Source organism: Acomys russatus, chromosome 27 (genome assembly GCF_903995435.1).
Source record: "Acomys russatus chromosome 27, mAcoRus1.1, whole genome shotgun sequence".
In the NCBI taxonomy this organism is placed as follows: Eukaryota; Metazoa; Chordata; class Mammalia; order Rodentia; family Muridae; genus Acomys; species Acomys russatus.
In genome coordinates, this window is record NC_067163.1 from 29,892,548 (window position 1) to 29,918,568 (window position 26,021).

At 38.5% G+C, this 26,021-nt stretch overlaps 1 protein-coding gene across 1 annotated transcript in view; it reads left to right on the forward strand.

Moving 5' to 3' along the window:
- Positions 1 to 213: 213 nt before the first annotated feature.
- The window catches only part of Vps37a (VPS37A subunit of ESCRT-I), a 34,150-nt gene continuing 8,342 nt past the window's right edge, over positions 214 to 26,021 (forward strand). Inside the window, exons 1-6 of the mRNA XM_051169518.1 lie at positions 214 to 464; positions 16,583 to 16,657; positions 18,111 to 18,225; positions 18,930 to 19,030; positions 23,462 to 23,687; positions 25,365 to 25,435. Of these exons, the coding sequence (XP_051025475.1) occupies positions 340 to 464; positions 16,583 to 16,657; positions 18,111 to 18,225; positions 18,930 to 19,030; positions 23,462 to 23,687; positions 25,365 to 25,435 (713 nt within the window). The 5' untranslated portion in view covers positions 214 to 339. The remainder of the gene's footprint in view (positions 465 to 16,582; positions 16,658 to 18,110; positions 18,226 to 18,929; positions 19,031 to 23,461; positions 23,688 to 25,364; positions 25,436 to 26,021) is intronic.

Below are 26,021 nucleotides of genomic sequence, written 5' to 3' on the forward strand. Positions count from 1 at the left end.
AGGCGGGGCTCTCGGGAGGTGGAGCGGGCAGGTGACTGACTCCCGGCAGTGGTGGAGCTCCGGGCTAGGGCGGCCGGCCTTAGCTAACTGACCCGGTGGTGTTGACCGCGAGCGTACCGGGGTCTATCCGTCCACCCGGCGCGTCGCCCTTTTTCCAGAAGCCCGCAGTGCTAGCCTGTCCCGCCGGAGCCAGGGACTCGCGAGCTCGGCGTGGGGCGGGGGGGGAGAAGGCGCGGCTCCCGGAGTCCCGGCAGTGCTGGGTCGCCGGGAACGGTTGGACTAAGCGAGGAGGAGCAGGCCGGAACCTTCTAGGGCCTCGGGCCCGGGGACCGGAGGAGGATGAGCTGGCTCTTTCCCCTGGCCAAGAGCGCGTCATCCTCCGGGGCCGGGTCCTCAGCCGGCCTCACCAGTCTCCAACAGCAGAAGCAGCGGCTGATCGAGTCGCTCCGGAACTCCCATTCCAGGTGACTGTCTGGTGGCTTTGACCCAGGGAAAAGTAGGGCGGGAGGGCGGGCTGCCTGCAAACACCGGTGCAGCTCCGCAGGCGTCTCCGCCAGCTGCCTCTTGTTGATAGTCCTGCCTGTCTGTGGGTTATGCCCTTGCTCCCCAAGTGGGTCCCTGCCGCCCTACCCCTCCTCAGCTCCTCTACTGAATTGCTCGTGTCCACGGACACAACGGATTCATCTCTCTTGATCTAAATTGAGTATCCCTAACTAGTATGCTAATTTTCCCTTTAATACGCCTGGTTGTAGCATTGTCTTTGAATTGTTAACATGCTAACACTTGGCTAAAGGCAGCTGGGAAATGGGAAGGGTAATTCCCAAGTTTTACAAAAGGAAAAACTAAACTGTTGCAGCGTCGAAGGGAAGGGAAGCCAGTGTTCCCAGCTAACTCTGTCCTGGTGATAATCCTTTTGAGTTTGTAGTTAAAGCTCACCTTGTTCCAATAATCTTAGCCTTGCAACTGTTAATCTTCACACTTTCACTTTCTTGTATTTGGCCCCACATTTAGGAATTGCCTTATATCTGGATTATCTGTTGTCTTTTGAGTTTGCTTATTTTACCATAGTCAAACTAGAAATACAGGAATTCAGACTATTTCGCCTTTTTTTTAAAGCTGTAAATTCGTTTGCTGTAGTCTTTTTTTTTTTAATTAGGTATGTCTTATCAGAACTGCTTCATGATATATGAGTTTTCCAATTATTTAAAAGGCTCACAGCATACTTTATGTATAGAGGAAGCCATCGTGGTTAAACTCTAGACTTTCAAAACTTTGTCACATTATAATATGTAATATGATTTTTTTTTTACCGTATTATATTATTCAGCACACTATCAGGTACTATTTTTATGTTACCCATTATTTTTTTCCCAAGCTAGTAAGTTATAATCTCCAGTCATTTTTTTTGGTTTGGTTTGGTTTTGGTTTTTCGAGACAGGCTTTCTCTGTGGGTAGCCTTAGCTGTCCTGGACTCACTTTGTAGACCAGGCTGGCCTTGAACTCACAGCAATCCCCCTGCCTCTGCCTCCCGAGTGCCAGGATTAAAGGCGTGCACCACCATGCCCAGCCAATCTCCAGTCATTTTAAGTGAAATTGTCAAAAGAAAAATTCACTACATAAACAAAAGCCTGTTTATGACTGAACTGAGTTTCTTGGTTGACTCGTTTATTCTTGGTTGTAGGAAAGTTTCAAAAAGTCATTCAATGTCTTTTTACATAGAAAATAAAGCCTTTATTGGTAGTTTCATTGTGGAAAATTAAATTCATAAAGTTCCTTCAAGTATAGCTGAAGTCAGGTGTGATAGCTTTACCCCAGTCACAGTAAGAAGGTCATAATCTGTGCTCTTCAAGCTTTACGTTGGTGATAGAGAAACATAATAGATTTATTTAAGCAAAATTTTATATGGCATGGAGTTGTCAGAAATGACCCAGCATCCCAGGGAAACCTATTCTTCTACTTAGGAGTAGGCAAATGAGGAGGAAAGTGTGTGGACAAAAGGGCATGGTCTAATGGTAGCTGACTGAAATGGAGAAAGCTAGCAAGTCGTGTGTTGTGGTTCTTGTTTGTTGTTTGTTTTTATTTTTCTGAAGCAGGTTTTCTTTGTGTTGCACTAGCTGTCTTAGACTATGTTTCGTAGCTCTATCTGTATCTGGCCTCTTACACTCAGATTTGCCTGCCTCTGCCTCCAAGTGCTGGGATTAAAGGTGTGCATCTCCATGCCCAATTCCTGGCGCCAGTCTCCTTACTCTTATCTCTGCCCACCCTGTTACATCCCAGAACTCGTCTAGAGAATCTTCTAAGGAAGGAATTAGCCTTTCTAGGTGTTAGGATTTGTTTGTTTGTTTGTTAATCACCCTTTTGAGGAAAGGAAACTCATGACTACTTTCAGAGGAAAAGGTGGGAGAGAGATAGGAAGATAGCAGAATTTGCTTCAGACGCCTTCAAGTCTCTCTTAGTTCTTAATGACATGACAGTAGCAATTTCTGAACTCCAGCACAAGTCAGTCTTACTCTAATTGGTCCTTTTTAAAAATAACCTTCAAGAGTTACACTTGGAAGATTGTGTAAAATGAGGTGACTAACTTTTAAGAAACACAACAAAAGTTTCCCCTTTAGAATGTCCCCTTGCATCTGGGTATGGTGGCACACGCCTTTGAACCCAGCAATGGGAAGGCAGAGGCAGGTTGATCTCTGTGAGTTCGAGGCCAGCCTGGTGAATGTCACCTTGGAAAATTGTAGACTATGTCAGTACTACTATTGCAGAAATACTGCTTAATAATTTGTTAGCCTTTACACTTTTCTGTTAGTAGTGCTGGTGATTTTGTATTGTTGGAGGCAGGAACCTCCAAAAGAGAGAACCTTTGAAACACTGCTAAGGCTAGGAAGTGGGGAGAGTGGCCTGAAATTTGTGTTTTGGCCTCAACTAAAGCGGTAATTGTTCATTGAAGGAATTCTGGAGTTGGTTTAAAAGAGGATCAGTAAGTACCTTAAATGAATGCAAGAACTATTTTGTGTGCTACTCTTTAAACTAGAAAATTTGGATAGGTAATATTATCTACATACATTGTAGACCATACAACCTTATTTGATTTGATTTTTAATTGAAATACTTCTAACTTACAAATTAGATATGAGTAAGTTTAAGAATCTCTTAAACACTTTAACAAATTCTTACCTTTTCCAAAACGTTGGGTGAATTTTATGGCTACTTTTTTTTTTTTAAATGGATGATACCCTGCAGGAACAAGTCTAACCCTGTTATAAAAGACTAAAAGGGTTTAGCCAAAGCACAAGGACACATTTAAGTCTGTTAGGAGAATGAAAAGTGGAAGGTATATAGCGTGGATTCAACTAATCTTCTAAATAAAAATAATCACACTATTCAGTTTACCACTAAACAGTGGTTCTCAACCTCCATAACACTGTGGCCCTTTAATACAGCTCCTCATGTGACCCCCCAACCATAAAACTATTTTTTGTTGCTACTTCATAACTGTAATTTTGCTGCTGTTATGAATCATAATCTAAGTATCTGATATACGACCCTTGTGAAAGGGTCATTCAAGCCCCAAAGGGGTCACCACCCACAGGTTGAGAATTGCTGCTGAAAACTTTTGAATTCATATGTAGAAAAACAAATTCTTCTAACTCCTTGAAAAAGTTTATTTCAGAAGACACACTTGCTTTCCTGTCCAGGTCCGTTTCCTCTGATTTCTTTAAAGAACACCTGTTTTTGCTGTTTACAATCTGCAGGACCATAGACATAGTGGAGGTGTTTTCAACCCCAGGAGGTGTACATAGTCAGTGATGATCCTAAGGCTAACTCTAACCACTTTTGTCATGGGAGTAGGACTCCTCTTTTTCATCTTTTCTTCTTCATCTTCATTCTTCTTCTCTCTTATTTATTTATTTATTTTGGTTTTTCAAGACAGGGTTTCTCTGTGTAGCCTTGGCTGCCTTGCACTTGCTTTGTAGACCAGGCTGGCCTCGAACTCACAATGATCTGTCTACCTCTGCCTCCTGAGTGCTGGGATTAAAGGAGTGTGCTACCACGCCTGGCTGCTTCTTCTCATTTATATATTTATTTATTCATTTATTTATTTTTGGAGCCCTTGAACTCACAGGGAGCTGTCTACCTCTGCTTGCACAGTGCTGGGAGGTAGGACTCTTGGTAGACAGAAGTTGGAGGGGAAGTCCAGGTTTTTTCAATAATATAAAGAGCTGTCTGGGAAGAAAACGAATGTAAGACAGAAGGCCAAGATTTTCCTGCTAAATTAAGCAGCTCGGGAGCTGATTTCTTTCCTTTGTGGTACTTAGTGTTTACGATAAATAATTCCTCGCTGGTGAAGGGACTTTTGCCCTGTTTTTCAGGCTAATACTTAAAGTCTCCAGAAATGAAGCTACTCAGGAGAATTTCTCTGTGTTGCGCCCACAGGTAGAAAATACTACAATTGGATGAGTTAACAGTGACTGTTCTAATCAGGTCTCTTTTTTCTCAACATCTAGAGTTAAGTAGCCTCTTTATCTCAAAATGATAAAGCTGTGTTATTGAATGATAATTATTTATATTAACCACATAAATTCAAAGTTATACAAGTAATAAGCCATCATCATTATCATTATTATTATCTTTTCCTAGATCTCCCAGGTAAAAGGCTTCTGCCTTTATTTTAATACTAACCAATTCTATAATAATGGGAGTGCTGTTTTGTTTCCATATTTAACAAGAGCATGTTAAGTTGGTTGTGATGACATACAGAACTGTATTTTTCTTTTGTACCATTGAACAACTAATAGACTTCTAGTAAAAGAATCTCTGATCCAAGAAATCAGGAGATACAGATGGAAGACATATTAACTTACCTGTAATGTTTACATATGACCAATGAACTGAAAGGATTGATTGCGTGATAGCTTTTTGCTCAGCCAAGAAAGTCAGTTGATTTTTTAAAAATTCTGTCAATGTAATGATATTCTTAAACTCAGAAAACAAAATGAGTAAGAGCATTGTAGACCTGTAGGGGGCGCACACAAGAAAAGAACAGTGGTTCTCAATCTTCCTAATGTGTTGTGATGATCCTGAACCATAAAGTAATTTTTGTTGCTACTTCATAACTGTAATTTTGCTACTGTTATGAATTGTAATGTAAGTCTCTGTGTTTCCTGATGATCTTAGGCAGTCTCCGTGACAGGGTCATTCAATTCCCAAAGGGATTAAGACCAACAGGTTGAGAACCACTGGAATTGAAGCCTTGTCATGAAATTGTACTGGACTCCAGTTCTAATGCATACTAGCTACACAGTCCCTTAGTAAAACATCCAGATATTCCAGTTTTCTGTTTTCTGCCTGTAAAGTTAAGAATTATGATTCTTATGTGAAATTTTAGAGATGGGGAGGTGCTGGAGAGGAGATAGAGCCCAGAGCCTTGAGGGTATGAGGCAAGTGCTCTGCCACTGAGTTACCTCCCTCCTTCGCATGTAGTAGTCTTGATATTTGAATACTACATAGAAACATTTAGAGTAATAACTGGATCACAGCAGGCATTGACAAATTACATGCCATTTTGTACTCCCTAGAACCAGTGTGCCTAAAACCATTGCTTCTTAATCTAAATGTTTCTCTCCAACTTATTGTTTATGCATCTTTAACAATCCTACCTACACCTCATTTGTCTTTGGCAGGCCTCTTCCTGACTCTCCATCTAGAAACACGTTTATTCAGGAGAGTTAGCTAACTCATAAGTGAGGTGTTCTAATTAGAGTGGTTTAAAGTCCAAGGACGCTAAAGAATCTGGAGTATTGTTTAATACACAATAAGTACACTCTGTAAGTGGCCATTGTTACTTTATTCTTAGTCTTAAAAGTATTAGTGTCTGTGTCAGTCAGCCTTCCATCACTGAGAAAACTCCTGAGATACACAACCTATGAAGAGGAGAGATGTGTGGGAGATAGCTCAGTTGGTAATGGACTTGAGTCCAGTGCCTGGGGCTGTATAAGCAGCTGAGCACAGTGTTTCCCCATATAATCCCAGTCCTAGGGATGTGGGTCAGAAGGACCCTGTGGGTCCCTGGCTAGTCAGCTTAGCCTCCTCAGGGAGCTCCAAGTTCAGACAGAGGCCCTGCCTCAAAACACAAGGTAGACTGCTGTCCTTAGGAACAATATCAGTGTTTCACCTTCATATACAGGTGCATGCTGTGTACCCAAGCACACACAAAAAGAAGGAAGACTTATTTTAATATCACAGATTCAGAGGCTTAAGCTAAGGTGTTGCTTGCTCTTGCTGGGTTTTCAGCCTGTGGCTGAAATAATACATCATGGTAGTAATGCATGACAGAGGAAATTAATTCTGCTATGAAAGCTAGGAGGCAGGAGGAGATGAAAGACTAGAGCCCAAATATCTCCTTCAAATATATGCCCAAGTTACCCAGCTTCCTTCTGTTAGGCCCCTCTTAAAGTTGTCTTGTGACCCAAATAGCAGCACAAGCTATGATCAAAGCTTTCAGTACATGTGCCTTTGGCAGCCATTCAAGATCTAAGCCTGGAACAAAACTATAGCAATGCCAGTCTTCAGTCTTTAAAACATTTTTTGGTACTCTGTTTTGCTGCTATTCCATGGATCACAGAGTCCTTTTTGATTATTCAAACCTAAGCAATATAACTTCTTCGGAGAATAAACTTTCGTATAGTTCTTGACTTAACAGCCTTAAGCTGTATTCTTTGTTTATAATATAAGGCTGTCACCCTTCAACTCACTGGTTTCTGAGTAAGTCTACAGATTTTAGTCTCAGTTCATAAAACTCATAAGTAATGAACCATAAAAAACTTGTAATGGGAGAGTATATTTTATCTTTTAACTTAATCTATTATTTTTATTAAAGGAGTCATATTCAGTATTTAAAGCTGAGATTTATGCCAAACTATCCAAATCTTCAGTTTTCTTTTAATAGACTTTATTTTTGAAGCAGAAAAATTATACATAAGGCATAATGCCTGCCACCCGCGCCCCATCATGACTCTTCTAACTTTTCTTTCAAAAAGAGGAACATCTGGCAACAATTTCCATATAACAACATTTACTGTAAGCTAAGAACACATGTCCCTTGTGCTAGGCCGCCCACATCTCATTTTAACCATTCTCTATTGTACAAGGTGCTGTACATTCATATGCATTACCTAGCTACTATAGGTATTTGAGATTAACTTGTTACAATAAAAAGTTTTATAAGAGGGATGAGGAGATGCTGAGCTCCCCATAGGCCTTCCTCAAAAGGGGTCAGCCAATCATGAGCTGAAATCTCAACAACTGTGAGCCAAAATTAAGCTTTTTTCCTTTAAAAGCTAATGCATGTAGGTATTTGTTACAGTTAGTGAAGGATGAATAGCACATAAAACTGCTACTGCGAAGTAGAGTTTGTGCTGTGGCTGTTCTGAGACGATGAGGGAGAGCCACTGGAACTGGTCTGGAAAAAGTTGGAGCAAAGACTTTATGAAAGGCTAGGATGCTAGGGCTTAGTGGGCAATCTTGGTGGGCACTCAGACCAGACTGGTGAAAGAAAAATGTAGATAGTAAAAGTCAAGTTGATGAGCTAAGAACTGTGGGCTAAATAGCCCATGGGCCATCACCAAGCAGAAACTGGGCTGTACTAATTAACACTTTTCTGGAGACTTTATGGCAGGCTAATGGAGTAATTTTTTAATGCAGGAAATTTCAAAACAGCACAGCATTCAGGCAGTAGCATAGAGGCTCTTAGAGCAAACAAATCTGGAAGGCTAGATGCAGAAAACTTTGAAACTAGCCAGAAAAGAAGCATGTTTAAAGGTGTGTAACAGAAAGCTGGCACACATGGTGGTAGTTCCAGCTCTCTGCAGACAGAGGCAGGAACATCATACTTTTAAGGTTAGTATCGACAAACTACATAGTTTAACGCCTGCCTAGAAAACATGGCAAAATTTCTTTTCAAGAGTACAAATGAAATGTGGTCAAGGTTTGGTTCTTAAAGAGATTAACCTCATTAAAGAAAATAAATCCAAGTGTTGTTCACTGGGACAGTAGGAGGTTTCTGTCTCACTAGTTCGCCCTGTTTTAAGGCCTGCTGTGGGGCAGCACATTGTGGCAGCAGCATACTGCACAGCTGTTTGCTGGACAGCAAGATTTAAAAAGGAATAAGAAACCTTGGTCCTCTAATCTTCTTTAAAGCACATGCTTCTAGTTACCTAAATCCCTCATTTAGTGGGCCACCTTGTAACCTTCACTTTTTTCCAGTAGTACCTATGTCAGGACCAAACCTTGTCACTCAGGCCTGTGAAGAACATTTCTGGCCAAAACTGTAGCAGGATCCCTGTTTTGTTTTGCATCTGGAGCTTCTTTAAGAGTCTCCTCTCTGATTCCCTTTTCCTAGTTGCTAAGCCTCGCTTGACTTTTAAATGTACTTCAGATGAAGTGTCTCCTCAGTTCTCCATCATTTTTTTCTGTGTTTCTGCGACTCTTCCCATAATCAGAGTCATTATCCCATCTGTTCATTAGAACACTGCTGTGAAGGTATTATGAAATAATACGTGGTGCATGTCACACAGCTGCTGAAAACAAACAAAACCAAGCAGTTTACTTTAGACTTTCTTACACCAGTGTTTTCCAAGAGACTGATTTAGGCCGAAGTATTTTCCAATAACATAGACCATTTACTTGTTATTTATTTTAAATTTTAGTTTTTTATTTTCTTATCAACTGCATATCTATATATATATGTAGATAAGTATACATGCTTATTAGTCTGAAGATACTAATCATACAAATTTGAAGTCTTCTATATGGTGTTTCCTTGAGTTTGGTTGGTTGGTTTTTTTGGGTTTGGTTTTGGGGTTTGGTTTCTTTTTTTTTTTTTTTTTTTTTTGGTTTGTTGAGTTAGGTGCCTGCCTTTTAATACTTTTTGCCCCTTTGAAAGCTTTTTGATGTTCTTATTTCTCTGTACTTGTTTGTGGTTTCTTTATTGGTTTACTGTAACTTGCCTGTGATAATGAAGGGAAAAGGATGATTAGTTCTATACAGGGCAGCAATCAATAGCTTCCCACAGCACTGCCTCTTTGGCGTCCATCTCACTACGTTCTTCTCAGTGCAGCTATCCTTACTGTTTACATATGAACAAGCAGGAAAAAGAGAAAGGAACTAACTCCCTTGTGCCTGCACGTTCTTTTCTGCGTGGACTGGGTTACAGGACTTAGAGGACCCTCACAGGACTCCGCACTTTGCGTTGGTCACATATTTGAAGTGGAGGTACTTTCTTTTTATTTTTCTGTGCTTTCAGTCATATCTCATCTTTTGTCCTTTAAAAAATGTTCACTGTGTAGCCCTGTCTGGCCTGGGAGTCACTATATAAATCAGGCTGGCCTTGACTGTGGCGATGGTCCTCCTCCTATGCCCTAAATATTGACATTTACAGGCATGCACCACTGCCTGCCTCTCATCTTTTATCTTACAGGCTTCCTCAGATTTCCATGTTTGTTTTTCAGTGCTGTTATTGATTTTTTTTTTTTGTTTTTTTTAGAAAACATTTTTTAGATGTGAAAGGAAAATTGAGTCCTTTAAGGGGTTTACTCATGAATGATAATTTGAATTACCTAGAGCTATAGGAATATACATGGTCTCTTCATCTTGAACTGTTCTTTCCAAGTCACTGCACTTTCCCATCAAGTTGTGTGCTCCTACAGAGAAATAACCATTTCAGTATTCCCATTATCCTGAAAATTGTTGGGTACATAGTATATGTTCAATTTCATTGTATTTGAAGAACTCCTTATTAACAGTAAATAGAGATCAAACAATAAATAACTGTTTAATATTTAAAGATAAGTTTTAACCATAGCTACACATGTTTTGCCTTCAAGTTTATTTATTTTATATATATGAGTGTTTACCTGCATGTATGTGCATGTGGTGTTTACGGTGAGATTCCCTGGAACTAGAGTTACAGATGGCTGTGTGCTACCATGTGGATGCTGGGAACTGAACCCAGGCCCTCTATAGGAGGAACAAGTACTCTTAACTGCTGAGCCATCTCTCCAGACCCAAACATTTTATAGTCTATATTTATATAGCTCCAAAGTAAAACTTGAGTGGTAAGGCACTGCCTAATATATGCAAGGCCCTATGAGTTTTCCTCTTTCTACACTAGCATGTCTACTGGCGCTGTCTTTGTTAACTTCTTGGTTAGCCAGATTGTTCTAGTGTTGTGAGAGAAGCTTCCCTGTCATTTCTAGGAGTCACACCTCACAGCAGATTTAATGGTACTCTGGCTCTTACAATCTTCTTGCTCCCTCTTCCAAGACATTTCCTGAGCCTGACCACTCGTCCCCTGTATTTTAACCAGTTACGGGTTTCTCCAATAGTCTAAGTCTATTGCAAACAGAAGCCTCTCTGATGAGGTGTGAGGGCTACACTTAGGTGTGGGCATAAGGATAAGTATTTAGAATGCAATTAAGTAATTATCGTGGCTTAGTAAAGTGGAGGTAGTAGGTCCTCCACCAAAATCTATGACATCATTAACCTGGGTAGTTGCCAGGTTTCCAGTACCAGGCATGATTTCTCTGGTATTGTGCAGGCCTTAGGTCTACTTAGACAGCTGTTGGTTAGTGCCAGGGTACAAATGCCACCATTGCACTCTTAAGGATATCTTGACATGCTGGTCATTATTATGGTTTATAAGTGTCACAGACGGGCAGGACTATTGATTGTTTCCCTGCATTAGCAGCTTGTATTTTAATATGTTTACTGTGATTTTTCAAAATAAAAATTAAGACAATAACTCAAAATTTTGCTGAGTTAGATTTTTACTACCACAAATCTGAGAATGTACAACTGAAGTGAATTTTCTAAATGCTTTTTTAAAAAATAACACATTATTTTTAAATACCACACTTAAGCAGTTATTTGTCTTGTAATCTTCTGAAGCTTTTACATACATAATCTTAATTAATCAGACAGCATCACAAGGCAGATGGATGCTTTTAATATCACCATCTCTCATTAGAAAAAAAGGTTAGGTGACTTATTTGATCCCCTACCAAATGTCTTTATCACTCTTTTGTTGATGTGAAGAGACAACGGGTCCAAAGCAACTCTTATAAAAGAAAGTATTTAATTGGGGACTTGCTTGCAGTTTCAGAGGTTTAGTTCATTATCATCATGACAGCATGCATGGTGCTGTAGCTGTAGTTGATCTGCCAGGCAAGTGAGAAAGTTGGGCCTAGCATGGGCTTTGGAAACCTCAAATCCTACCCCCAGTGACATACTTCCTCCAACCAGGCCACACCTACTCAAACAAGGCCACACCTCCTAATTCTTCTCAAAGAGTTCTGCTACCTGATGATTAAGCATTCAAATATGTGAGCCCAAGGGGTTCAGTCTTATCAGACCAGCACACCAAGTAAAATGGTCTGTGTGGGATTTGAACCCAGGAAGTCTGTCTTTAATAAGCCTTGCTTTCAGTCACTGAAGTGCTCTACTTGACTTGAACTGATGGAAGATTCTTCACTATTCATTCCTTGAACAGTGACATCTTGGTAATTGGAAGAATAAATAAAGTTAGGATTTTGTTTTAATTATGTTGTATTCATAGATGGGAGGATGGTTTCAGCTTAACCCCTGTTTCCAAAGAGAAGCTTTCATAAAAATGTAAATTCTGATAGTGTTTATCTGTTTGAATCTGCCTTAGCTATTTCTTTCTTTCTTCATCATCATCATCATTAATTTTTTTTGAGAGTTCTATATAATATGTTTCTTAAATTTAATTTTAATTTATATGTTCACTTTACATCCCAATCGTAGCCCCTCCTCTCCTCCCAATCCTGTCTTTCCACTCTCTTTTCCCCTCACCCATCCCCTTGTCGGCAGAAAAGGGGAGGCCACCCCGTACTCACCCAAGCACATCGTACCCTGCCTACACGATGCACAGAGATAAAGATAGAGACTGGGGCATGACTAACCAGAGAGAGCCAAGCCCTGAGAGCATTAATGAAGTTGAATGGGTGCTGTCTATGACGTGGCCTCTGTCGCCTGTTGTCAATCACTTCTCCCTAACGGGGCTGTTTGCCTGGCCTCCGTGGATGAGGTGGGGCTTAGTCCTAATACAACTTGATGTACAGTGTGCTTTGCTCATATTCATTTCCTCCATACTCCTCCTCGGTCCACCCTCTTTCCCTAGACACTTACTTTATGTCCTCTTTTTTCTTCTTCTTTTTTTTTAAACATCAAATCCAGTTTGTGCTGTCCGTATATTCTTGTGTGTGTGGCCTTCCGTCAGAGGATGGCCAGCTTAGCATAAGTGATGCTCTTACAGAAAGCTGATTTCCCCTCTCCCAGCAGCTATCAATTGCCAGTGGCTCCTCAGCCAGGGCTGAGACTTAAGCTGGTATGTGGCTTGTGCATACAAGGGGCTCCCTGCAGGTATCCTGGCAGGGAAGGGAACCATGTGAAGAGATGAGAAGGAAAAACCCAGTGCAGGCTGACTTCATCAACCTTGATCAGACTTGAAGAATCTAATGCCAAACAGTTCATTGTCAACATATTTAAAACAGTACATTTTGGGAAAAGATTTCCAGGCATCAGTCAGTCAGTCCATTTCCAGGTGCACATTAAAGCTTAAGGTGTGACTACATACAGACTCTTTTACAAAGTGTTCATGACCATGAAGTTGGGTTGTATAGCTAAAGGGCCTAGAATCTAGAGTGGTCTCTGACTGACAGCATACAGGTCAGCAGGCTATGTGTGACATTTCCCCTAAGAGGGATGAAAGAGTCGGAGATAATTACTTTGGTGAATTTGGGTGAGGTCTCCTCCATTGAGGAGACACCCCTGCATGATTAGCATTCTTCGTTCTCTTAGAGCTTCTTTATGAGTACAAGGACCTCGGTGCCCCCAACACGTCGTTACAATTGCTATGAATCCGTATGTACAGCTGCCTTGCTGTATCTGGAGGATATTATTTCCTTGTATTTATCAACCACCTCTAGCTCTTACAGTCCTTTTTTCTCCCCTCTTTCACAATGGTCCCTGAGCCTTGGGAGAAGAGGATTTTATATAGATGCCCCATTTAGGACTGAACATTGCTTAGTCTCTTATTCTCTATACCTTGGCCAGTTGTATGTTTTTTTTTAAATCACCATCTATTACAAATAGAAGCTTTTCTGAGTAATAACAGAATAGGGCGGGACATCCTGGGCCGGTGAGGGGAGGAGAAAGAGCAGGAAGGAGAGGAGGGATACACACATGGAGAGGACCAGGAAAGCACCAGGAGGAATGTGCCAGACCTAGGATATAAATTAAAAGCAAGTATACAATGGGAAGTCAGAATGGGAGAAAGCTATAATACCTTGGTGCTTTAGGATGGAGTAATTATTGCACAGCATTGTGCTATAAGTTAATTAAATAGATCCTAGTTTCTCTGAGTGGTTATTTGGCTATATACCTGGTTAAAGATTAATCGCTGGTTTTACTAAAATAATGATTCAGTATTAAATATTAATAATCATTCAACAAACGTGAGAGGTGCATTACTCTGTGTGTATAACACCAAGTCACTTAGAGTCAGTTTACTTCTGTATCATTTCACTGTTCTCTCCTAGCCCTGTGACCTGCCTAGCTGCAGTTCCTGTCCCTGTAATGTGCTATCATGCTGTGGGGAGGGCTGTAAATACAATCCTTAAGGTGGTAGGTTCTCCATTCTGTTTGTGCCTCTATTACACCAGTACACATGCCTTGCTGGCCGGTTATCATTGTAGCTTTCAGGATTCATAGATGGATAAAAACTGATACTTTTCTCCTCTAACCAGAATTTGATGGTAGCACCCTATCAGCCTGGATCAGCTGTCTTTCTGCCTTAGACCAAGCAAGTTTATTAAATACAGCATCTTACAGTTTGCAAGTGGTGGGCGTACGAGGGTGGGCACGGGGTGGGCAGAATCATCAGAAAGCTATCCCAATGGGACAAAGTCAGGATATCTCGAGTGTGTCATAGACTGAGCACAGAATGGCCATGGAGCTGATAACCATAGTCCTTTAAGGAGTTAGGTTCCCAGGGTTAGAAGTTGCAGCTCTCCTAAGGCCCTGGCTTCAGGCCATCATTGGCTTTGCCAAACATATTCCTGGTTTTAGACGAGGAACTTCATTCCTCTGTGTGTGTGTGTGTGTGTGTGTGTGTGTGTGTGTGTGTGTGTGTGTGTGTATCAGAGAGAGAGAAAGAGAAAGAAAGAAAGTAAGAAAGAAAGAAAGAATATATGAATATGAGAATCAGGACCCCAGGAAAAGCATTGAATCACCCTGGCTCCCAATACCTGTTGGTGAAGATGCCATGTACTTGAGTCATAGAACAAAGACAAACTGAGCTGATTCTGACCTGGAAGCTTCATCCCTTATGGTCAACTTTCCTATCACTGAAAGATGCTACAAATGCAGTGGAAGGAGAAAGGTAGCCATCAAATTTCTTACCTATATCTTATTAATGACAGCCTCATTCCAGGCGGGTATTAGAGGAAAAAGCTTATTTACATCTAGGATTGTCCTTAGCTTCATCCCAACTGTGGTTGTTTAAATGAGAATGGCTCTCATAGGCTCATATAAGTGAATACTTGGTCCCCAGCTGGTGGAACCATTTTTGGAAGAGTTAGGAGATATGGCCTTGTTGTAGACCGTGTTTCTCAACCTGTGGGTCACAACCCCTTCGGGGTTGGAATGACCCTTTCACAGAGGTCACCTAAGAAGATCAGAAAACAGATATTTACATTATAGTTCATAATATTAGCAAAATTACAGTCATAAAATAACAACAAAAATAATTGTATGGTTGGGGTTACCACGACATATGGAACTGGAACTGTATTAAAAGGTCACAGCATTAGGAAGATTGAGAATGACTGTGCTAAGAGGTGTGTCACTGGAATGAGGATTTGAGGTTTCACAATCCACGCCAGGGCCAGTTTCTCTCAGCCTCCTGCTCGTGGATCACTTGTAAGCTCTCAGCTACAGATACAGCACTGGGCCTGCCTACGTGCCGTGATGGTTGATGGTTAACCATCTGAAACTATGAACAAGGCCCCATTTAAGTGTGTTCTTTTATAAATTGACTTGGTCATGGTGCTGATTCACAACAATAGAAAAGTAACTGAGAAGCCAATACTTAGGAACCTTCCAAAGCACAGAAGATTTACATATTTGAGGGCTAGGTTTTTATTAAAGCCTAGAAAATATATTAGTCCAAAAACTAGAAAAATAAATAAGCTTTCTAAATGCTATTATTAGTTTGAAATAACTAAAAGAACCAGAAATAAGTCATTCCACATTTACTAGGTCATTCAAAGGTTCTTACATATTAATTGTCCTCTACTGTATCTACTACTAAGTACTACTTAGTGTGTTTCCCTTTAGAACCACTATAAATGTTAACGTTTCTAGTGAGCTCCCCAAGGCTCCGTGTTTCTTAGTAGATTTTAGTTGTAAACTTCCTTACAGGCAGTAATAAGATAAGCTGCTTGTAGGATGTGAAATTATAAGGGCTTTATATTGGGACCTCTGCTCTGATAGTGATAACAGAGACTTCTAAAGCAGTAGCTCAAACAAGATACAAACGTATTTTGACCTCATGTGAGAGAAACTAAGGCAGGCATAGTGACACTTGTTCTAAATCTCAGAACTTGGGGGCAGGGGCAGATGGACCTCTGTGAAATCAAGACCAGTCTAGTCTACATTGGGAGTTCCAAGACTCTCAAGGCTTTATAGTTAGACTTCCTCAAATGGGAAAACAAAACAACCCCCCCCCCCGAAACCTAAAACAACAACAAGCAAACAAAAATCAAGGGTCTGGCAATTTCATCCTCATAACAGTCCCCAGCCACTTGTTGTACTGCTGTGTAGTGCCTGCTGCCCATTTATAGGGTCACTCACGGCTCAAAGTGGCTGTTACTATGCAAGCCTGACATCCAGGAGGTAGAAAGAAGGGGGGAAAGCAGAAAGCTTCTAGTAGTTTCCTGTTCTTTCAATTGCACTATAAGCGACTTCCCTGGAAATCTACTGCACTACTAACCTATATTTTTATTGTCTGGAATGTAAAGTCTTTAACAACTGCCAGTTACAAGAAAGACTAGAGTGTGGCTACTCAGAATAAAATCAGGCTTCTTTGTGGAAGAGGAGGAAATGTGGAAAGCAGCCAGCAGCCATTAGTTGCAGTTTCTAGAGGCACTCATCCGGACTTAGTTTAAGCTCTTAAGACCCAGACATCCCCAGCTGCCAGTAAAGCTGGATGGAGGCAGAGTTATCAGAACTCACATGCTTGTTGACCTGTATTACTCAGAAAGCTGGTAGTGGCTTCTACTAATGATAACTTGAATAAAGTTATATTAAATCAATCTATGATTAATTTGAGTTTTCCATTATATGTTTTCCTCAGCATCCTTCCCTTACCCTTTGGATACTTTATTTCTAGATACAAGTTATATCAGCTATCAGTTATAGCTACAGAATTTAACATTTGGTTTTAATATTAATGGCTTTATAGCATTGATCTCTTTTTTTTCTTTTTCCAAATTTTCTCTTACAGTATAGCTGAAATACAAAAAGATGTAGAGTACAGATTGCCATTCACAGTAAACAACCTGACAATTAACATTAATATGTAAGTAGAACTGGTTTCTGGTTTTTATTAGATTTTATTTTTTGCTTTATGTCTTAAAGCCTGACAATATTCATGTGTGAATAGAATTATAAGTTTATATTTTATGTAATGGGAACTAACTATTTTTGTTTTGTCTCCTAGTTAATATCAGAAATAAGATGTTTAAGTAAGCCTATTCAGAGTAACTGTAACATAAAATAGTGACCACATTAGTAAAATAACTTTCATGGCTCATTGCTTAACACATGGGCATACGAGGCCTTATTAAGTATTGGTCCTCTGAACAAATTTGAATATGGGTATATAGTGCTGGTAAACATTAAAATATATTCATTCGACAAATATGAGCTTTATGAATCTATATAACATTTTACAAATTAAGGTAGATTATACACACTTAATGAATGCCTACAACATGAACTCAGATTGCTTAGCTCCAGAGGCCATACATTTCCTCCTTTACAAAAATAATTGAAAAATCTTTAGCTGTTAACAAAAAAACAGAAACAAACCTTTAGCTTTATAAATTCATTCATTTTTATTTCCCATCCAGTGCTCTGGTAGAGGTAGGTAAGAGAGACCAACAAAATTGCAGGTTTTGTTTGTTTCTTTTATAACACTGTCAACAATTTCCTTAGCAATATACGAGCAGAGAAGTTTAAAAGGAAATATTCAGAGTTTTCAAAACTTGGAAAACAGAGTTCTATACGTAATAAACTTCTATTAAAATATTACATAAACTAATTTCGTAGTGCTTAAAAGGCTTAAAGTTTCTGCTAATTTTTAGATTAAGAACTTTTTCTTATTTCAGACTACGCGATTTCACTTCAGCATGAGGAAAGAGGTGTTAGTGAAGGATTTAGGAGTTAGATAAATAAAGGCTTGGCCATAGTGCAATCCCAGTTACCTGCCTTCCTATCCCTTTTTCTCTTTAGTACTACATACATGCTGAATAATTCTAGGCAGAATTTTACAAGTGAAACACACACACACACACACACACACACACACACACACACACACACACACACACACACACACACACGAGACCCATTATCTACTAATGGAGCTGGATGGGGTTTTGTTTAATTATCTTGATACCAATGTGCAGTCTAATTTTTAGCTGAAATTTTTTATTCAACAAGTTATATTATCTTCAAAATCAATTTTGTTGATCTGCTAAAAAGATTGTTCTATAGCACATGGTGTCCATATTTCACATTAAAAAGAATCTTTTGTATTGAATTAGTATGTTATTTTACTGCCAAAGCATAGCCTTTTGTATATTTTCAGTCTGCTCAAAATCTATAATAAGGTACTTACTACAAATGGATTAATCCATATGAGTCAATGTGGAAACTTAATTTTCTTTAAAATAACTTTTAGAATTGTAGTCATATGATTTAATTTTTTCCATTTGTTTCTTTTTACATGCGTGTTATCCCTTTACTAGATTACTTCCTCCACAATTTCCTCAGGAAAAACCGGTGATCAGTGTTTATCCACCAATAAGACATCCCTTAATGGATAATCAAGGATTATATGTTACCTCTCCATTAGTAAGCAATGTACGTATATATTTTAGTTTATTTCAGAGTCATATAATACATTTATTACGTTGTTATTACTCTAAAAATGTATACTGAATTTTTTTTTCAAAGTAGTAATCTTAAAAGTTTCCTTGGACAGTACTAGTTACTTAACACTATGACATAAAGCCTTTGGATACAATGTGGTTGATTAATGTGACAAGGTAAAACTTAAATATACCTTGAAAACTAATGAATAATCAAGTTATTGTAAAGGGTGAAATGTAGGAATGCTTTAGCTCCATTACTAATTGAAAACTTTTAACCTGATTTGCTAATTATCAAATGTTTATAGTACTGATCCTATCAGAAAGTGTTGTAAGTCATGTTGAGACAGTGCTCTTTGTTTTTCTATTCTTTCTTTATTTGTGCTTTATGTGTATGAGTGTTGTGCCTTCATGCAAGTGCACCACATACGTGCAGTGCCCACAGAGGCCAGAGGGGGTGTCAGATCACCTAGAACTGGTGACGTTGTGAGCTACCATGTGGGTGCTAGGAACTGACCCTGGGGCCTCTGCAGAAACATTAAGTACTCTTATCCACTGAGCCATCACTCCAGCCTCCTTTTCTATGTATTATTGCCTCAAACATTGGTTAAGATTTAGAATGACATTTATTCCCATGAAATTTTGTCATCCTTTTTTGAGAGTACTTTTATCATTATGTATTACTGTTACTTTCAGTTTACAATGCACTCAGATCTTGGAAAAATTATTCAAAGTCTTTTGGATGAGTTCTGGAAGAATCCACCAGTTTTAGCTCCTACTTCAACAGCATTTCCATAGTAAGTATATTTATATTATGTAACTTTAGCACATATTTTCATTTATCATAATTAAGTTGTAGTTTAAAGAAATTGAAATGATGATCAAATCAAAGGCAGCTTTCTAATTGCCTCATACTCACCTTCATGCCCATAAAGGCCACAGTTTTCAGAGGTGCTGTGTGTTTCTTTTGTACCTATTTATTCACCCACCTTCTTTGTGCTATTCTCGAATTTCATTTTGACTATTACTTATTGGCCTCTTACTACAATAGATGAGATTTTAGCTGTATGCAAAATTCCCTCCTCCTCTTAGTGAAATTATATTGTGATTTCTATATAAGTCTAATTGATATTTTTGTTACATGATTGTAAATATTAGCCATTGCTGAGCCAAAGTATTCTTTATAGCACATTTTTTGCTAATGACATAACAGGCAGGTAATTTTTGGGTTCTGTACTTGGTTGGTTGGGCTTTGTTTGTTTGTTTTGTCTCCCCCCTTTTCCTTATTAGTTACCCCATTTCTGTCACAGATCTCATCCAATAATTTCCTGTTGTTTTCCTTTGCTGGTTTTATATATTGGATCCTTTGTTTCTTAGGTCTTATAGTTATCTTTTTAAGGTTGTCTTTCACTTTCTTTGTTTACTATCTTCCAATAATTTCCTGACTAAAGCATTAACATAAATTATACTAGAACTTACAGTGGATATGCATCATAGGGATTTGAGGCCTGAGTTTGTAGCCCTGCACATGCCAAGCAAGGATTTTGCCATTGAATGCCATCCTGGTACATTTCAATGTTTTATTTTAAGACAGGCTCACACTCAGTTAGCCAGCAGAGCTTGTTGAAGTAGTGATCTTTGCCTTGGCCTCCTGCTTAGCTAGAATTATAGGCATATGCCACCATGCTTAGACATTTTTCTTTATGCATCTCTAGTTTGGTTAGGTGCTGGTGGTAACTTTTTTCTTTCTTTCTTTTTTTCTTTTTAAAGATTTATTTATTATATATACAATGTTCTGCCTGCATGTACACTTGCATGCCAGAAGAGGGCAACAGATTTCATGATAGATGGTGTGAGTCACCTTGTGGTTACTAGGAATTGAACTCAGGACCTCTGGAAGAACAGACAGTGCTCTTAACCTCTGAGCCATCTCTCCAGCCCTATTTTTTTTTTTTTTTTTAAGTTAGCATGGCTTTAAGAAGTATGATTAAATGAGGCGAAAACTCACTTAATTCTCTTGTCTGGCAATTTTTGTTAGCCACTAAGTCCATTGTGTCTGAAAAGGGAGAAGTAGATTCCATCTCTCACCAGGGTAGCAGAATTTACTAAAAGTATGTGTTTGTGGGAAGTGTATACGGGAAATCTTGTAATAGCTATTTTTAAAAATACAGTCTGCCACAGCTCTGATTACAAGAATCACCTATATCCTATTTGCAAAACCATATTCGCCTTCTCACAAGAGCTTCCATGGTTCGCTGTAGTATAGACTACTTTTGATTCCGAGTTTCTCACTGAACCCTGAGCTCTTCAGTTGGCGAGGCGAGGTGGCAGTCAGCTTCAGGGACCCTCGTCTTCATCTGTGACCTGTCCCTCAGGGTTAGGGTTACAGGCGTGTGTCTCTGTGCCCAACTGTTAAGCAGGTGCTAGGAATGCCCACTTACGTTCTCATGCTTGTTCTCAAACACGTAGGACTGGGCCATCTAACAAAGCCAGCCAGCCAATATGTTAATGACCTTAGACTCTAGAGTACATGTAAAGAAAAGAGGCAGTGTTTCCAAGAAAGTACAATCTAAAACTTGAAATGTGCTGATTACCTAGTGTGAGGGCATATTGAAGCAGTTTATCATTTTTTAAGTCTCAAAATTTCCCGAGATAAATTATATTTTCCAAAAATGGCCTATTAAAATTTCTAATTCCACATGCCTTTCAAGCCTTGCCATTTTTCCATCAAGAAGAAAGGCCTGTTTTCTTCCCTCGAATCTGGTCATTAACTAATACGTGTGTGTGTGTGTGTGTGTGTGTGTGTGAGAGAGACACAGGGGGGGGGAAGCAGGTGGAAAAAAAAATCACTAGCAAAAATAGGCGCACTGTTTTTTCTGTGCGTGCTGGGAATTGATCCCAAGGTCTGTGTATGCAATGCTGACTTTACCACTGAGCTGTGACCCTAACTCACTCTTTGTTCTTTATGAAATTTCTTGTATCTCTGAGAGCTATCTGGTTTTCTTATTATGCATTTTAATATTTTCATATCTTCTAGAAATAGTACGTTGACAAATACTGAAAAATTGCCCTCTAACATAGTTATACCAGTCTTTATATACGATGCCCATTTATCCTTTTCTAGTATGGCATATTGTCAAAAATAGATCTGTGCCCATTTTGTATGCATAAAAAAGTATTTATTTGTTATCCAACAGTTTAATTATACATCATCTCCTGTTTTATAGATTCTCTATTTTATGGAAGGTACACACTATTCTGTCCTCTACTTGCTGTTAGTTAAGTTGTTGGGAATTCTTTATGTATTAGAGAAATTATCCTTCTGTGTATGATATGACTTTTAACTGCTTCTACCTCAGTTTTTGTTAGTTAGCTAGTTCGTGGTGCTGGGGATAGAACTCAGAGCTATGGGCCTGCTGGGAAATGCTCTAGTGTGCCCTGCAGGGCCTTTTGTTTTGTTTTGTTTTACTGGTGTCAAATTTATCTTTTAAAAATAACTTTTGAATTTGGAATTTCAGAAATCCCTTCATACCTTCCCACTTTAAGGTTAAAATAGTCCAAATATTTCTTTTGGTTCAAGATTTTTAAAACTGTGTAACTATTAGTTTTTTGGTTCTTTTTTTTTTTTCTATTAGTGTTTAGCCTATTATGAGCATAAGCATTTGGCTCTTACTTTTTGCCAAATATTACAATATTGTTTTTCAACTGATCTGTTTATACTTTAGGTTGAACAAATTTTCCATATTTTATATTTATTTAAATTAATCTTCCTACCCATTCACCAAATACTATGTATTAATATTTAAACTACTGTTGTATAATACATTTTTCTGAATGGAAGAGGCAGTATCTTTATCCTTCTTATCCAGAGTTTTTTCTTTCTTTCTTGAATATTTTTCATGTAAATGTTTAGTGTCACTGAAAAATACCTCAAAAATCCAAATACCTCAAAACTTTTAATAAAGTTTCCAACTCAGGCTAATTTCTACCACTAAATGAGATTATAGTAGTCCTGCAAAAGTTAACTTATATAATTTATAAAGTGAAATGTTTTAGTAGCTAGCATTTTCTCCAAAACATTCCTATAAGTCCCTTTTCCTTAGATGAGAGTGACGAATCATCTTATTAGCTCAAAATTTTATATTTATATTATTTTTTCAGTGTTCATTTTGGCTGAAGTACTCCTTATTTTATAATGTGATTTTTTTCCTTAATTTTTTGTTTCTTTAGTTTTTGAGACAAGTTCTCCCTATGGCCTGGCTGGCCTGCAACTCACTGTGCAGAAATGATGGTCTTGAACTCAGAAATCTTTTTGCTTCTACCTAGTGCTGGGATTAAAGGTGTGGGCCATTGAGGTCAGCTTTTTCTCACTTTCTGGGGAGGAAAAATGTTAAGGCTAAAATAAATATTCACTAACTTATTGTCTAATTAAGTTCTAGGTAAATAATGATTTGCTGCTCTTTAAAATATTCATTTGTTAGCCTGGTACCGTGGTGCACTCCTGCAATCCCAGCACTTGCAGAGGCAGAGGCAGGTGTGTCTCTGTGAGTTCGAGGCCACCCTGGTCTACAAAGCAAGTCCAGGACAGTCAAGGCTACACAGAGAAACCCTGTCTTTGAAAACTAAAAACCAACCAAACAAACAAAAACAAATAAAATATTCATTTGTGTTTATATATGAGTTTGTTTGCAATGTTTCTAACATTCTAATAGCTCATCTGTATATTTGTTTTCTTTTAAAATCTCTAGAAAAACAGTCTTAATTTTAAGGTAGATGTTCCCAACATTGAAAGCCACTTAACAACTTCCACTTTAGTAAATTTTCTGGATTAAATCTATTAGGCCAGCCTGGTCCACAGAGTAAGTTCCAGCATAGCCAGAGGTATACAGAGAATTCCTGTCTCGAAAAAAATCAACCTCCTCCCCCCAAAAAAAGAAAGAAAGAAAACTAAATGATGTCACTGGAATACTAAAAACTGAATAATGATTTCTGATAGACTTTTACAGAGAAAAATGGAATCTTTGCTTTCTAGAGCATTCTTCTTTTCATAGAAACTACACTTTTTCCTGAGGTGTTTATAGTTTATCATTTATATGACTTAATTATAAAATCACTTGCCAAAAGAAATTTGCATGTGTGGAAATGCATGACCATTTGTTTTTTTCAGACAATTTAAGGGGAATTTGACTCCTAATATCTACCTAATGATGTTTTCTTTCTCTCCTCAGCCTCTATGGTAATCCAGGTGGAATGCCTCCTTACCCTTCTCAGGGTTTTCCATTTCTTCCTCCATATCCTCCACAAGAACCTAACAGGAGTATCACATCTTTGTCTGTAGCTGACACTGTTTCTTCTTCAACCACAAGTTACACCGCAGCCAAGCCGGTGGCTCCTTCATTTGGCATCCTTTCAAGTCTGCCATTACCGGTTCCCACAACAGAATCTTCAGCTTCGGTTGGTGTCTTCAGGAGTCTGTATTCTATTTCTATGAAATAGGTATTCGGTCAGCTAGCATTTGTTATGCCCATCTATTAGCAAACTCAAAAAGGTAACCAATAAAACTTGCAAATACAGAGTTTCTAGAGATAGTCCAGAGTTATGGGAGATAACTGAGGTCACTGCCCCCAGAGACCAAGCAGTGCTTCATACTGTGCACATAGTAGTTGCTCAGTGAAAATGAGGTAGATAAATAAATGGATGAATTTGTGCTTAGGGCCAGATATTTTAAGATGTTTATAAAATGTTGAGGATAATGAGAGGGTACATAAAACACTATGCGATTTGAAAGCATTGACAGAGGCCTTGCACTATATGTCAGGTGACATGTTTGTAAAGTTGCCTGTAATAAATCTCTCTGATTGTCATGTAGGATATACTGGACAAGGCACAAGATGGGATTATACAGGAGAAGCAAGTATCCGATCAAAGAGCATCTATTGCAGGATGCAGAAGGCTGCCAGCATTTTATTGGCTTAAAATTTATATTCATAAATAAGGCTGGTAGCTGTTCTTGTATAAGATATTGGGGGGGGGGGGGCGGAGAGGGAGACCCCGAGACAAACATAAATTTATCTGTAGATTTGGAGGCTAGCATAATGGTTAAGGCATTAAAGTATTTGTTGGGCAAGCAAAAGGAACTAAATTCAGATCCCTAACACCCTCAATAAAGATCGAGGCATGGTAATTCATACATATAATCCTAGCACTGGAGAGATAGACACAAGATGTCTTAGAGTTTGCTACCCATCCAGCCTAGCCAAAGAATGAGTTCTTAGTTGAGTGAGAAACCCTGCCCACCCCCCAAAAAAGACACCCACTGTCAAACTCTGGCCCCCCTACACACCTGCACTTGTACTCACAATATGCACACACACAAACACATACAATGTATATATATAAATATGTACATGCATATACATTATGTTCAATATTACCAATTTTACAGTTTATAATAATTAAAACTAGAAATCTGAATGGATTTTGTTTTTCCCAAAAGTCTTCCATTATTGTGTTAGTAAACATTATGAACAAATTGTTACTTATTTGATTTTTTGAGACAGGGTCTCAGTGAGCTGTGTCTGTCCTGGAACTTAACTATGTACACCAGGCTGGCCTTGCACTTACATAGATCTGCCTGCCTTTGCCAATTTTTTTTAAAGTTTTGGGGAAATTTTGGAGTGTTCTAATACATAAATGTCATAAACATGCAAACTGGTAATGTGTTCTTCATCTACCCTACTTTATGTAACTTAAATATGTAACTACTCAGAGTGCTGGCAATTTACTAATTTATGCTTAATGTCTTTACCTGAAAGAAGTACAGTCATTTACATCTAAGAAATCCACAGATAATTCTCTATATCTGTTGCAGATACTTGCAAAACCATACTTCCACACACACTAATACCTACTTCGCCTCCCAATCGAAAAATGTAAACTCTGTCTATAAAAGTATCCCTGAAAAACTGACTGATGGGGAGGAAATAATGTGTACATGTGATGTGCAAAAAGGAAGGTTGATGGATAGTGAAAAGACTACTAAATGAACTACCTTACAGTTATTTCTAAAAGATAAATGGGACCAATCAGAAGTATAGCTGAGATTTAATCCTCTTTAAAATTCTTCTTTAGATTAACCAAAATGGTTTTGGTTATAAGATGCCGGATATCCCTGATGCATTTCCAGAGCTTTCAGAACTAAGGTAAAGAACTTAAAGTGAAAAGATGGACTTGTCTATTTTATGTATAGTTTTGTATTCAAATTAAGTAAAATGATTTAGGTTTTTCAGTTCCTTTACTGTGGTTGTCTTGGTAGCATGAATCAGCTTTGTTACATGACTAGTCTGTACTTACGGATTGCTCTAGATGCCAAGAATGACGTAATGGCTACCAAGCTAACAAAAGTTCTTTTCTCTCATGTGGTTAGCAGTCGTTAGTAGATGAATGTTGTGTATAGATGAGTAGACTAAGTTATACTATATTAGAAAACTAATTTTAGAGCTAAAATTTTATTCAAACATAGCAGATAAGGTGTCAGGATCCAAGTTTTAAGGCGCTGTTTCTCATGGAGCATAAGGTGTGCGATGAAGAAAGCATCTTATGGTCTCTCCTTTTATAATGTCCAAAGGCTACTGCTATTAAGACCATTGAATACAATTTAGAATTATCTATAATTTTGTCTTCAGAATATATTTTTCCAGGATTATTACAGATTAAAGCCTGTGAACAATCCTGTAATTAAAAAAATAAAGTTTGACTTCATTTGATTCAGTATTTTAGGTTCGTGGA